The 15376-nt window shown below is 43.2% G+C and overlaps 1 protein-coding gene and 1 long non-coding RNA gene across 4 annotated transcripts; one reads left to right on the top strand and one right to left on the bottom strand.

Moving 5' to 3' along the window:
- Positions 1-7364: 7364 nt before the first annotated feature.
- Positions 7365-9965, bottom strand: LOC111844659 (uncharacterized). 2 transcript variants are annotated; one of them, XR_002838446.2, is made up of 4 exons: positions 9754-9965; positions 8714-9324; positions 8245-8407; positions 7366-8137 (listed from the first exon to the last, which is right to left on the bottom strand). It is a non-coding gene; the product is annotated as an uncharacterized lncRNA (long non-coding RNA). The 2 variants fall into 2 exon arrangements; XR_002838445.2 differs by having other exon boundaries at positions 7365-8137; positions 8245-9324.
- LOC111844631 (zinc fingers and homeoboxes protein 1) lies at positions 9111-15364 on the top strand. 2 transcript variants are annotated; one of them, XM_023813273.2, is made up of 4 exons: positions 9111-9247; positions 9946-10248; positions 10501-12874; positions 13045-15364. In XM_023813273.2, exons 2-3 carry the CDS (start codon positions 10089-10091, stop codon positions 12849-12851), a joined length of 2511 nt encoding a protein of 836 aa, XP_023669041.1. In that variant the 5' UTR covers positions 9111-9247; positions 9946-10088; the 3' UTR covers positions 12852-12874; positions 13045-15364. The 2 variants fall into 2 exon arrangements, with proteins under 2 accessions (XP_023669041.1, XP_023669050.1); XM_023813282.2 differs by having other exon boundaries at positions 9129-9247; positions 10064-10248.
- The last annotated feature ends 12 nt before the right edge of the window (positions 15365-15376 follow it).

Here is a 15376-nt window from a genome sequence, read left to right as displayed (position 1 = left end):
TTAAATCTCTGGAGTCTGAATTTTCATTTGGCTGAATGCAAGGTCTCCTGAGATAGTTTGCTGGAAAGATGGCTCACTCTCTGCATGTACACGGATGTAAAAGCGGTATGAGGACAACTGTGACAGAATGGAGACTCTTTTCAACCTATCTCTGCTTATGAAGGACTTAACCTAGAACATACTGTGGCGGGTTTTTGCCGCAGCAAGTTTTAATCACTAAAGGTAAAAAAAAAAAACACACACATAGGTAGGGACTCAAGTTACATGACTCACAACTCGACTTGGACTTGAGTCACAAATTTGTCTAAACTAGTAACTCGACAGCAAAAATTATGGAAAGACTTGGATTTGACTTTGACTTGAGGGCACATGACTGGATACTTGACTCGCACTTGCAATGTTTTGACTCGATACTTTATTCAGATTCACCAAGGACTGTCCTGCCACATTGCTTTAGACAAAAGCATCTGCCAAACATGTAAATGTATGGGTGTTGATTGGAGACTGTTAACCTTGCTCTTCTGTCCAGGGATAGCATGTAGATTAAATTTCATGCTCAGTTAAACACCATTCATTTGGTGCACAGTTTGCCATGTTATTAGTTTCTAATCACTGTTATTCTCGCCTCTTGGAGTGGCTCAGGAGTCTTCTTGCTGCCACCATGCCAGAGGTTAGAATGACTTATGGTCACACTTTCGTGGATATTAATCAACCTCTAATAATAGAGATGCGGAAGTGTGGCTTGGGAAAGAATACCGTGGTGTTACTTACTGGACAATCTTGCTTACGTTGCTGGCTGAACTCAGTCTGATAATCCTGCAGGTAGGGTGGTCGGATACGCTGCTGCAGAGGACGTTCGGGATAGGTTGAGGGGATGGACTCATTATTCATGATCCAGAGAAACAGTCTGCATCCGAAGGACCACTTGCAATGAATGCTTATGATTTAGACAGGAAAATTCACTGTCGCTGCAGTGTATCGGGTGGGATACAGGATTAATATATACCTTATAGATTTATTGCTTCTTCATTTAATGCAATATTTGAAAAGAATCTATAAAATTGCTGCCATTTTCTTCCTTGGCTGCCACACAGCACTTCTGCTTCACTGTTGGAGCAATCTGAAAATATAATCAGGAGTAAATCTTCATCCATATAATTTTTTCATGAAGCAAAAATATGATCCATGAAATACTTTTTCAGTTATAACATTCACATGGTCAAACATGTACCTGGCATAAGTATCAATGTACAGGCTGATGTCTGCAGCACGGAATGGGAAATAGCATTTTGCACATACTTGAGTAAAAACGTGATATAAATATTTATGTATTATACCCAGACAAGCATATGAGTGCGAATTTGAAAAAAAAAACACATTCTTCCTCATTACTCTCTCCCCCGGTTAATTTCACTTCCACAAAAGAAAAAAATCTCAATGTTACATTAAATTAGGAAAAAGCAAAGAGCAATAACAAGTAGGAAGCACAGGCTACATGCGTCCATACGTGTGTCCACTGATGGTCTCATGAGGGCTGCTGCAGCACCATCCACAAACCACTCTTTGAAGACATTCTATGTTCCACTTACACTTCACACAATCAATAAAATGCTTCAGACATTCAGTTCATCGTTACAAACATTCAAAATCACCATGAGAAAATTCTAAGCAGAAAACAGAGGTCAAGCTTATGCATGACAACAATAACCAAAAGTAATAATCTCTTTGTGTGCCAGTACTGTGGTTTGCTTACCTTTAGTTAATTTTAAAAAACAGCTGCAAAATGTTTTCCCTTCAGCTTTTATAATAATATTAGTGTTGTCTTAAGAATGACATTTAATATGATTTATTTCAACGATCTCACTCAATAGATGATCAAATTGTTCCTGGTAATATAAAGGCTATCCAACGATGGAAAGTTTCATGTGGTCACTTCCCCTACAGGAAAACCACAGAGAATTAAGAAGCATAAACACGTGGCAATTTTCAATATAGCTCAGTATGGACTCATACTTTCAGTCAAGTTAATCTTGAATGAGGAACAAAAGCAGTATTCAAGAAACTAGATTTAGCGCTGCTGGAAATGACAGCATTGCTTTGCCTGGATAGTCCCCTCATTTGCTTTGCCCATCTACTCTTTGCTCGAGGGTCACTCACCAACTTGTACTATTTCTAGGGTTACTGGATTCATCAGAAATAGTAACCATTAGTCTCTCCTTGTCCCCATCTCTTTATTTCTCACTGTAACACACACACACGTGCCTGTACTCATATCTTTGTGGGGATCGCTCATTCAATTCTATGGGAAAAATGCTATTGTTAACTTTGACAACCTTAACTCCTGCCCAGCCCTAACCATAACCATAAGTAACCAAACAAAATACAAGTTTTTGCATTTTTGTTTTTTTGATTGCAGTCACAGATTTTTAGAAAACAGAGTTTAACTGGTCCCCATAAGGTCAAAACAATGGGTATTCATCACGTCGTGGAGACATTTGATCCCCACAAGGTCAGTGTCATGCCCCGATCGTGCCGATCCTCCTGTGTGCCACGCCCCCTCGTTTACCTTCTGTGGAATCCCCGTATTAACAGCAGTTGTGGCACACAGAAGAATTGGCACATTCAGGGTATGACAGTAAGGTATATCGGGATCACACACACACACACACACACACACACACACACAGAGTAAATACCACCAAAGAGGCCTTTGTCCACATTTCATTGGTTGAAAGTTATGGCACCAGAATCTATGATGTCAATGCGGAGCACGAAAGGCAAACCCACAGTGTTCTGTTAATAGTCCTAGCCAGGGACGGATTATGGACCGGGCCAGCGGGGCCGCTGCCCAGGGGCCCTTGGGGTGCAGGGGGCCCATGGGGCCCCTAGCCCAAAACAATGTGCAACGCTTATCAACAATGTATTTTCGTTTGTCTATTTTAGAGGGCCTACATTCTTTGATCCTCTGCCTACAAGGGCCCCTGACCCTATAGGGCCTCTGATGGAAACATGGAGGGAGGGCGTTTGGCTGCCAAGGGCCCTTGAATTGTGGTGGTTGTGGTGGTGGTGCTGGTGGTGGGGGGGGGGGCCCTCGCGAACGTTTTGCCCAGGGGCCCACACAACCCATAATCCGTCCCTGGTCCTAGCAAAGACCAATGGTGAAGTCTAAGAGGAGTGTTTGGAAGAGCTGTTGATTAACTTATTGTACTGTGTAATTTACTGTGTAACCTAGATAATCTAAACATGGTCTAAAACAGGGGTCACCAACCTTTTTGAAACTTAGAGCTACTTCACGGGTACTGAGCCATACGAAGGGCTACCAGTTTGAAATGCCCTCCTAAACTCACCTAAACATCATGTATAAGAAACATGTTTTAAATGCTTTTTTTAGACATTGTAATTTTCAAATCTATATAAATGCAAATGTGTTAAAGAAGAATAGCAACAGGATAAAATGTAATTTTAGATGCTCCTCACTGGTGAGTTGCACTATTTTTAGAACAGGTCCGCGGGTGACTCATGTGGTCCTTGGGGGCATCCTGGTGCCCGCGGGCACCATGTTGGTGACCCCTGGAATAAAAAGTTCTTTTGGTGTTATTTATTTGCATCTTTATTGTGTGTTTGGGGAATAGGGTACGCCACCCTTTGGTATCATCCACTAGCAGTGGCAAACTATAAATGGCGGCCATTTTACTACACTGAAGATACTGTTCCTGCCAGTGGTAGGTCACGTGTCCTTGTTTAGTGGGTGTTTGACGGAGAGATAAACACCTTTGGTTGTGTTGCTGTGAACCCATTCCACTAACCGTCCAGCAGTGATGTCGAAAAAAAGCTTTCTGAAGGAATAAAGCATCCTTTCCAAACATGTCAGAAAAGGGTTCATTACTCGACACCTTCACTATGTGGTGTACAGTAGCGACACCTGGTGGTCAAAGGGGAGCAGACCTTAACTTGGTGGGCACTACCTTTGACTGTACCTAATCAGTCAGCTTAGGTCTTATCTTTGAAATCACTTGTCTTATAAATAAAGGCCATTAGAAACACTAAATGTGTTGCCTGAGTTTATAACTATAAATGAATAAATTGTACATCCAATTAGGCTCTTATAGTAATTTATGCATTTTTTGCTATTCATTTTTCACTCCTATCCCAAACAGACTGTCACACACGTACTACGACAGCTTATTAGGGCCATTGTAAGTCCAACAAAAATTACTGTGCTTGGGGAGGAGGGTATTATTCCAAAAAAACTCAAAATTTCCAAGAGTAAAGTAATACATTTCTGAGGAAAAAAAAACTCTTGATATTCTTTTGATCTCAAATGTTTTTTAGGGAAGAAAGCTGAGCATGCAAACAGAATTACGGCAGCTGTTTGAAGCTGCTTTTGTGTGGCTTTGGCTGCCTGGCTGCTGTTACTTTCATTACGCTTCTTAGCGAGGGGGTTTTTTCGACAGTGACGAGCGACGATCAATAGCGTTTGTAGTTCAGTGCCCTTGCTCTGAGTTCTTATAGGCCTACTTCAAATCAAGGGACTATTGCCTTTGGTAACCAACATTGCAGTATGCTGTATATAAAACAAATTAAAAAAATAAAACCATATAAATACATTTTGACTGTGAGTGCAGTTTGATTATTAGACCTAAAGCTTATGGCAGAATTTTATCATTATATTTTTTATTATTAAATAAAAGAAAGTAAAGTAATTTCAAGTTTTTTTTCTTGCAAAGTTATGACTTTAATCTTGAAAGTTTGAGTTTTTTTCTCAGAGCGTTCCCCCTCCCCCGGCTAAGCAATTTTTTATACCTACAACGGCCCTCACTTCCATTTCATTATGTAATTTTGTTTCAGTGTTTTAAGTGATCACTGAAATGAAAAAGATGAAAGGAATGTGAAGATGCTTGTGGACTGGGCCAACATACATTTTGAGTGAAGGTTCATGTTCAGAAACAGTATTTATTCTCCATAAGTTGATTCCTCTTTTTATTTCCAGCTTTTCCTACTTTTGAGAATACATGCGGATACACAGGGGACAGATGAGGCAGGGGTGCAAAAATTGCAGTGCAAGCTGTAGGAGGTGTGGATGGACAGATTGCTGCATGGACCAGAATCTCAGTGGGTCCTCAGAACACAGTATTTTGGGGTCTCAGCATAGATGATGTGCTGTTATTATACAGCAGTTTCTGAGAACAGACTGAACACCTGACCTATGGACAAAATATTGTTGCATCTGTATGATGTATTTTTTTCTGTAAGTAGAATAAAGGCATTTCTAATGTCATATATAATTAATGTGGTAGAAAAATCAATGACAATGCAAATACAATTGTAATTTCAATCAGTAATTACCAAAGACATTCATAATGACACTGTTGATTTAATTACAATGATTGTAATGATTAATTGCTGCTTTGGAATAGTTATTATACTTAACATGTAATGCAATAATGCAAGCTTGCTGAAGTAATGGGTTTTTCACTTTTAAAATTAGAAGCATTTTATGAGGAACTAACATGTGATTTTGCTTAATCTGCAAAAAGGACCGGATAAAGGTGCAGACATGATCCAAGAAGTTAGAACTGTTACAGATACCAATATTAGACATTTCTGTGCTGATGCCATATGATTATAGGGGAAGTAAGATGAAGAAAGTAACTGAAAACAGCTTGTCGAGATGAAGTAGGGAAACCATGAGAACAATCGGCTTCTACAGGTCAGGCCTGCCTTGGACCTCCATAAGCAGAAGTAGCTGGTGTCTACAGATATCTGACCCCTCCCTGAACTGTCTGTAAACTGTTCATTGTCGATTTGCACCGCAGACACCCCACCGACATGAGCACACCCAGTCCAGGATTCATGCTTCCTTGTGAGTACAAAGCCAAAGCAGTCACATGATTCTGCCCCAAATGAAGCTTTGGACGTCATTGATCACGTGTTTATGTCAAGAATGAACCGAGTTTTGATATAGCGATTGTGTCCTGAACCCTTTATTTTATTCCCTGTACACACATGACTGTGTCACCGTGCACAGCACCAACACCGTCGTGAAATCTGTGGATGACATAGTGATGGTAGGTCTGATCTCCAGTGGAGATGAGATGGCAAATATATGTAAGTGAGGTGGAGAAGCTGTTTCTGTGGTGCTAAGTTAACAACCTGGACATGGATGCCTCCAAGACCAAGAAGATGGTCATGGACTTCAGGAAGGAGCAGCAGAGGAAGTGCACTCTCAAGATTTTTGGGACTCAAGTGGAGAGAGTTAGCAGCTACAGGTACCATGGAGTAGACATCTCTGAGGGCCTGACATGGACAACCCACACATCCATCCTGATGCAGAGAGCTAGGCAGCGACTGCCAGTTTGTTGTATTAGTTAGGTGTCCCTGCAACCCACATTCACGCTCGTAGAGGGCAGCCATCCTGTCGGCGGCTTGGTTGCAGGATGGAGGTGAGCGACTGCCTCAGCTGACCTCCTCTGTGCGACCCCAGGAATGAAAACTGGTCTAAAGACCAAGTTGGAAAAGCTCACACTGGTGGTAACTGACCATGGTAAATTAAAAAATGTATTATCTGTGTAACTGGCCACTTTAATAGACTTGCTTAAGGTGCTTTTAAAATTCTACAGCTGTACAAAAACTTATGTTGGTGCTGAAACATATCTGACTCCTGCAGCATTATCCAGTGTCCAGTTCAAACAGCCTACATGTATAAACAAGCATTGCAAAGTCCGGGATTATCCCAAAGCCAGTACCGTCCGCTGTTTGCTCATCTGGCTCTGGTTTGTAAGTATCTTGCTTGTTGTTCTAGGATTCGCTCCAGGTATTAGTGCATGAAACCAGGGAGTACAATGTCTCCCAGCTGGGAAACTGCACTTCTGGCTTAACAAAGCATATTCAGCAGCCAGAGGGCTTATGACCCGACTGCTCTCCTACAGGTTGGTGTTCAGTCATCTGCTGTAAGTCCTCAGCCCAGCTCCTCTCACCGTTTTCGTGCCAGCTACAGTAACTGCATTAGGCATGACTGAGCTGCTTTTTTCTCCTTATATAAAACATATTATGCCCTGGATAAGTAACTGGATGATTTTATCCTTCTAAGATTAATAACTGTTGTACTACTGCTCAATATACATTTAAGGTAATATTACACACTGACTCCAGCATATCTGGAACTTTTCTGTAATCTCTAACCCGTAACTCCCTCTAGATGCCAAGTCTTGGACACTGTGTTTTAACAGCAGAGTCATCGATCATGCAACTGCTTATCCTGGTCGAGGTTGGAGCAGGGGAGGGGTGGTGGTTGGGGTATAAGGTAGACCCTATTCCAGGGAGTACAGGGCAGTGCTTCTCAAACTAGTCCTTGGACTCCAAGACGGCCCATATTTTTGCTGTCTCCCAGTTCCCTGGGAGTCAGGAGACAGCAGATGTGTGGGCCGTCTGCGGGTCCCCAAGGACTGGTTTGGGAATCACTGGCATAGAGCGTAAGGCAGTGGTTACACTGGATAGGACAGATGCCCGTCCATTAAGAGGAAACATATATACAGGCACACTATCAGTCACAGGTAACTTAGACACACCTGTTAACTTTACTGCATGCCACACAACAAAGGGAAAATGTGCAAACTTCACACAGAATTACAATTTTACCAGACTCTTTTACCCAAAACAATGTACAGTTGAAACTGCGGTCAGAGAGTCCCTACAGCAATTAAGGGGTTAAGGGCCTTGCTCAAATGGCCCGACGGTGATGTCACTCTGCTAGCTGCCATTTGGACTGGTGACTCACACAAGCATAATGCCTTAACCCACTGAGTCACACACCACCCCAATAAACAGAGGCAGAGAGTGGGTGGGATTCAACCCAACAACCCAGGCAACACTGATACCCATTGTGCTGCTGAGCCGTCCTCAATACAGTCAAATGTTAAGACAAACCCCAGACCTGCATAGGTCATTTTGTCAGTAAAATGTTAAGTCATTTATTGGTACAGTTAACAGTACAAAGTGAATAATGATTTTTGCATTTGTTCTTGATTCATTTCATATGTCCTGGAACATGGATCTGTTTATTGTAAATGTGCAGGCATTTCTTTTCCTTCCCTTTTTTTCCACAGTAAATAAAAGAGGATATCCACAGTGTCCTGACCTGGACGTGGGTGAAAAAACAATTAAAAAATACTTTCTGTGTAGGGTATAAAGAAAAATTTGTATAGTGTAAGTATAGTACAGAATAGTATAATTTACAAATCTTACCAGTTTAGCTTAGTGACTCTCATCCCGAAATCTTTCATGTTCATTTTTAAATGACCCGCTTGCTCAGTATCTCTTCCCAGCAGCCCCTGCGCCTTCTGAAGCTGTCCAATAGTTTTATACCGCCGGGGCAGCTGGGAGATGCAGTTCATCTTAAGTATATTTGCTACAAGAGGACAGCGCAGGAAAATTCATTTCCGCTTAGTGAGGGGAAAGAAGTGTATATGCATATCGATTCGGATAATGTGTTTTGTAATATTTCCACAGTTATAGCCAATATCAAGACAAAATGGGCTCCAGACGGAAACAAGGCCGAGATCAGGTCGAGCGGTCCCGAGAACTCTGCAAGACACTATGCTTGTTTGTACTGTTTGAAAAACTCTAATGAATTAAGATATGTGACCTAAACCACATGTTAGACAGATTTAACGTATCTAAAAGTGCCAATGAATAACGTTTACTATTCTCAGACCTATGATGTACCGGGCATGAAAACAGCAGACCACCCGAACTATCACCGTGATGTCTTCCCAAGGTGCTCCCACGTTTTTGCTCATACGAGTTTGTCGCCTAGTGATGACGCAGGCGCGCACTTAATCGATGGTTACGCCCGGTCATTAAAAACACTGCCATTAAATTAAGAGCAACTGTTGTTTACTGTAATAAAAATTTGAAATATATTTTAATAATCCATCATTCAACAGAGCCGTGTTAACTTGGACCGATTTTGCCAGTTTTTTTTTGCTGAAATACCCAAAGCTGCGTAGTTGGCGGGGGGGCCCAAGTGTTTCTTTTTTGTATATCTGCTGGCCACAGCCGCGCATTGGCTTCGGTCCCCCCTTCGCCGCCCTCCGGAGCTCGCCTAACGAAAGCGCTGCAGCCTGATTAACCTAGGCTGGGAAGACGGAGGGGAGGCGACTGGCACCGTGGGCCGAGAGCGGAAGACGGGGCACCAGCGGGAGGCAGTGGATGCGGACGGCCCCGGCGCACACAAGCTCCTCTTCTGGTAAGTTGGCTCAGCGGACTCTGCCGTTTTTATTGTCTCAAGAACAATAAATCTCTGTTTCCACTCGTCAAAATCCCCTGTTAGCACGCAGAAAAACGAAAGAGTGCCTCACTTTCATTTTCTTTTGCTTCCCCCTCCTTCCCAGAACGGACACCAAATATCCCACAGGCAGCGTTAGTACGCAGCTCAATATGTTTACAAGACTTTTCAAATATATACATTCACATCTCTTAAATATCTGATCATAACGGCAATGTACGCGCCGTTTTCTGCTCCCGTTTTCACCTCCGCATCGGCTCAGTGTTTGTTTCAGGTGTCTGCTGAGAAAATGTCTCGGCAGTCATTCCTCTAATAAGTTTTCGCAGAGATACTTATTGCAAGACATCCATGTTTAGTCGTTTTCAGTCTATAATTACAACTTGATCGACCATCGTTCGCATTTTCTTTGGACACATTCTCGTTTTTAGTTAAGGTTTTCTTCAGCATACGAGATGCGGAACACTTACCTGAGCAGACACGTGTATTTATTATGATGTAGTGTGTAGCCCAGTTACCGAGGATGTGTATTCATTCCCGGTCTGTAATCTGTGTTCATTGTTAAAGCGTTGCGGTAGATCGCAGTATCATAGGTATTGTTTACGTCAATTGGTAAATAAGCGTGAATGGTTCTTGAGGGGAGGGTGACCTCTGTTTTGCAGGATGCAGCTTCAGTGTTGGGATTTCCCTGGACGTGTGAAAATGATCTGTCTCTGAGGAAGACCAAGCAAGGATTCTGAGGAACATTTCACTTTAAAAAAAAAAAAAAATTTTTTGAAGGCCTCCTTTGGATGCTCTTGATAAGATGGCAAGTCGAAGGAAGTCCACAACACCTTGCATGGTCGTTCCCTTGGATACAGCAGAGCAGGACCCAGACGTGGAGACCACGGACAAGAGGGAAGGTCCTGACAGTGTAACGGAGGTGGCTGTGGAGGGCAGTGCAGCCCCTGTTAAATCTGATCCAGGTGAGAATAACATATCATCTGCTGTTTTCGCTCACAATCTTTGGACATAAGATTGTATACACATTATGTTTACATGTTTAGCTGATCAATGGGCCCATTAATGTAAAAGCAGCCTAAGTTTATTGATTAAATACCTGGCTTAAGCTGGGACTCGCCCCAGTAATGTTAATGGTATAGGTCACGTCGTCCCGCTGTGGTTGCATGTTCATGTGGAGTGAAAATGTCTAACTGAAATACATGCTCTGTCTGCAGAGCACAGCGTGCGGCACCTTGGGGAAGATGGCTTCGCCCGGAGCACTGCGAAGCGCAGCACCCACACTGCCTCTGAGCCGGGGCTTGCCGACTTGGCGTCTGTGCACCCAGAGAGCGAGGAGGCCGAGGACGCGGCCATCACTGGCATCTCGTTGAGCAAGACCCCAATCATGAAGATGAAGAGCAAAGGTGAACCCAAGAGGATTGCCGTCCCTCACAAGGGTGCCGACGAGAATGGAGCGAGGGGGGAGAGCGAAGGGGAGCAGGAGCCTAAGGAGGGAGTCGTCTCCAACCCCATAGAAGCACTTACCCCACTGCCAGTTGAGGCCGTCAAGCCCAGTGTTGTCATCACCAATCCTAATACCATTCTGCCTGAACCAAAGAAAACCATCATCAGCTCTGCCACGGTTCTGCCCGCTGGCCTGGCCCAAGTTCTGTCTGCCCTGCAGGCCCAGCAGAATGCCCAGACCCAGCTCTTGATACCAGTCAGCAGTATTCCAGCGTACAACAGCACCATGGACACCAATCCCTTACTGGTCAACACTTACAACAAGTTCCCATATCCAACGGTTTCAGAAATCATGACTTTGGCTGCCCAAACAAAGTATGCAGAGGAGCAGATCAAGATCTGGTTCTCTGCCCAGCGTCTGAAGCACGGAGTGAGCTGGACCCCAGAGGAGGTGGAAGAAGCCCGGAGGAAGCAGTTCAATGGCACTGTGCACACGGTACCCCAGACCATAACGGTTATTCCAGCCCATCTGTCCTCCACACACAATGGCCTGCAGTCCATCCTGCAGACTTGCCAGATAGTTGGGCAGCCTGGTCTTGTCTTGACACAGGTAGGCAGTGCTGGCAACTTGCCTGTGACTACACCGATCACGTTGACTGTGGCTGGTGTTCCCAGCCAGACGCAGTTGCCCAAGCCGGCTACCATCCAGGCGACCCCAGCTACCGTGGAAACAAAGAGGGCCACCACTGTCCAGCCACCTTCCCTGACCCCTCAGGAGAACTCGGCACTTACTGCTGATCATTTTGGAATGCGGCCCAAGAAATCCAAAGAGCAGCTTGCAGAGCTGAAGGCCAGCTACCTAAAAAACCACTTTGCCAGTGATGCGGAGATATCCCGGCTGATGAAGCTGACGAATCTCACCAAGGGTGAGATAAAGAAGTGGTTCAGTGATACGCGCTACAATCAGCGCAACTCTAAGAACAACCACGTCATCGTCTTCAATGAGAACACCAACAGTGCCAACAACAATGCCACCATTGTGATCGACTCTAGTGATGAAACCACAGAGTCCCCTACATCAGGACCGGTCAAGGAGAAAGAGACGCGTAACAAGTCATGGAACCCTTTTCCTGACTTTACCCTGCAGAAGTTTAAAGAGAAGACTCCGGAGCAGCTGTTGGTGTTGGAGGAGAGCTACCAGAAATGCAGCACGCCCAATGATGAGGAGCTGAGCAGACTGAGGAGCGAAACCAAGCTGACCAGGCGGGAGATCAATGCCTGGTTCACAGAGAAGAGGAAAGCTCCAGCAGACTCAACAGACCAGAAGAAGGAGCAGGCTGATGCCGAAGCTGTTACCAGCCTCCCTTCACCGAAGTCAGGAAGCCAGACGCCGCCCAGTAGTCGACGGTGGGGCAAGGATAAAATTGGGAAGAAGACACCTGAGCAGCTTCACATCCTGAAAAATGCCTTCGTTCGTACACAGTGGCCCACAGCTGAGGAATATGACAAGCTGGCAGAGGAGAGTGGGCTGCCCCGGACCTACATTGTGAACTGGTTCGGGGACAGCCGGTATGCTTGGAAGAACGGTAACCTCAAGTGGTACTATTACTACCAAAGTGGGAATGTTGAGCCCATGAATGGAAGCGGACACAGGAAGCGGGGAAGGGGCCGGAATCGGAACCGTGGTTGGAGTAGGTCCCGGAGCAGGAGGGCCAAAAGGGCCTCAGGATTGGGGAAGTCATCACCTCCCATCAAATTCAAGACTGGAAAGGAGATTCTGAAGGAGTATTACCTAAAGCATAAGTTCCTGAATGAACAGGATTTGGACGAGCTGGTGGCAAAGACAAATATGGGTTACGAGCAGGTGAGGGACTGGTTTGCCGAGATCAAACGGAGGGAGGACCTAGGAATGGACCCTTTCGACGGGGGGGCAGAGAATGGGGAGCTGGCGGAAGGGGAGGAGTCACAAGAGGAAAGTGAGATGGCAGCTGAGGAGCAGGGTGAAGTTATTCGTGGTGAAGATGATAACGACGACAATGACGACGACGATGACAGCGATGACAGCGATGCGTGGGAACCCCCACAGAGTGTCAGGCGAACTCTGTCTGGCTCAGAGGATTAGTGACAGACAGCTACCCATCTTCAGTAAGTACTAACCTTTGGGAAAATTTTATCTCCTCCAGAATTCATGACCACAGTGATTAAAAGCACATAATGATATGTTTGTGTAAGGTTCTCCAAAAAGCTGGGAAATGCGTGCATATGCTTATTTATGCTGAATTGTGAATGCGATCCCTGTATCCCTGTCTTCCTAGCGCTGCCTGTTTACTCGCCATGAAGTAGGAAGGTGGAAGTCTGTGTCCTCAACATGGAGCAAGGAGTGAACTGCTTTCTCTTTGCGTGGTAGAACCAGTGGCCTGCCACCAAAGAAGTGGTGCCAGTTGTCTCTCCCAGTTCCAGCGAGGAGCCCAGTTTGCCAAAGTAACGCTGCTGTAGATGTTTGATTCCTGCGCTCTTCAAGCTCCCTAGTCAGTTTCCTTCCGAACATCTCTGTTAACTGGCAAATACTTTGCTTTGCACGTAAGACATTGAGGTACTGTGATGACTAAGATGTTTGTGATCTGGGTAATAATGTCACTAGACATTGAAGAGTCGCCTTCTCTTGCCTGTTTTTTTAAAAAAGGTATTAACCTTGCATTTTTTAAGAAAGCATATCACTCTTCATATAAAGTTAATTTCTCAACAAATAGTTTCCAGTCACGTCCTTGTGCTGATAAGTAAACCATACAACATTCTGGTCTGCATATGGTGGTACAATTCGCTAGTGCAATCTAAACTCTGATTTTAATTTGGAGATTAAATTAGCTAAAAAATTGCTTGAATGCAACATAGGTTATTTTCCTCAAATGATTTCTAAGAAATCCTTTACTGGGACAGTAAGCAAGTGGTTTTATTAGTATTGCAGATGCTATGTGGTTAAAAGTAAAATAACTTCAAGCTTGATTTTTAAGGAAACGGTGCCTTTATCAATAAGATTTTTGATCGCTTACTGCCATATTTTACAATAGGCCTTTTTCTACACTCTTATTTTAGAGTTGTCTTGCTTACTATATTTTTCCTCTGTTTTGAATATCCCAGTCATATATACAGGAAATTATCAAGTGACAGAAAGGCAGCATGTTCACTTACATTAAGGTCGTGCTACTTTTTTGAAGTTCTGAAGACAGTTTGACTTCCTGTATTTCAAAAGAAGCGTTTTAAGTAAATTTACCTGCAGTCTTTATAACATTTTGAAGAATTCTAGAACAGTATTTATTATTTTATAAAAAGAGTATAGTCAAAGAGCAATAAGATCTAAGGTTAGCCCTGAACTTTTAGTTTTTCAGTGATCTAAATCAGTAAATGTGTTTGGAGAGATCTAGAAAGAGCTGTTTGGATTAACCTTTTTGTGAGGGAATAGGTGTGATATTTTGAAACGGTCGTGCACAGTAGGTTCCGAACTGTGTCTGTTACAGCGGGACCTGCTTTTGTGACTGCTGGATTCTTGTCTTGGATTAATGGAAGCAGAGTTACTGGAGGGTACGATAAAAACTTTACCGTAGACAAAGTGTTATCATAGTTGGTTCCTGTTTGCAGAAACTATGAAAGAGGAAATAAATTCTTGCTCTGTACATACATTTTATGCTCTTGTATTTGGGGGGGGGGACTTTTTAATTGTTTTATACTTTTTTAATTTATGATAATTATCAATATAGCCTTGAACTAATGTATGTTACTCAAGTGGTGTTCATTGAGATGATCACTATGTAGGTAACTTGACATCTCTTTGCTTTTTGTATGGGAAAAAAACATCGCTATTGCTTAATGATTTAAACCAGTATTTCTTTTTTTTTTTTTCTTGGCAGTTTGTCACAGATAACTGTGCCTCAGTTGATTTAAGCTTGCAGTGTGAGTGTTAAGCTTGCAGTGTGCACTGGAGTCCCATTGAAGTAACTGATGCTTTGCCTCTGTTGTATTTCCATTAGACAAAAGTGTAATAATTACTTCTCTTACTTTTTCCTGTAAAGTCGTAGACTTCTCAGACCGCATCTCTTAACCAAAAAAAAAATGCTTTAATAGTTCGTTTGTCATCTGTGTTCTCTAAAGTTTTTTTTTCTTCTCAAACATAGCACTTAAAGAATATAGATTTTAAATATTAGACCACTTATGAATGTTATTTGAGACTATATTGACTGTTATAGGTTATATAGATTTTTTTAAAAACAGATTGACATTGGCGGAGTTACAAGGAACCTTAACATTGATGATGGGATGTTTATCTTTATATATCACTTTGATACTGAAAATCCATTTGGAAAAAATGGCTATTAAACCTACCTGTGCAGCAAGCAGGCAGCCGGGTTGTGGCAGGAAACACACGGATTTACTAAGCTCCTGTGCCACAGAAATACACGGAGATCTTTTGAGTACTTTTTTTGTCAGGCAGCAGATTTTTAATCCCCCAGATAATGCTTCATGTCATTCAGTAAATTAAATGGACCATGTTTCTGGCACTATTGTTTTCACGTGGGTCAGAGAGGATATGTTTTATACTCGTGTTTGGAAAAAGTAACCAATAAAGGTCTTAAGAAATCATGGGAATTTATT

The sequence above is a fragment of the Paramormyrops kingsleyae genome, chromosome 9 (genome assembly GCF_048594095.1).
Source record: "Paramormyrops kingsleyae isolate MSU_618 chromosome 9, PKINGS_0.4, whole genome shotgun sequence".
Classification (NCBI taxonomy): Eukaryota; Metazoa; Chordata; class Actinopteri; order Osteoglossiformes; family Mormyridae; genus Paramormyrops; species Paramormyrops kingsleyae.
This window is presented reverse-complemented; position numbering and strand designations above follow the sequence as displayed.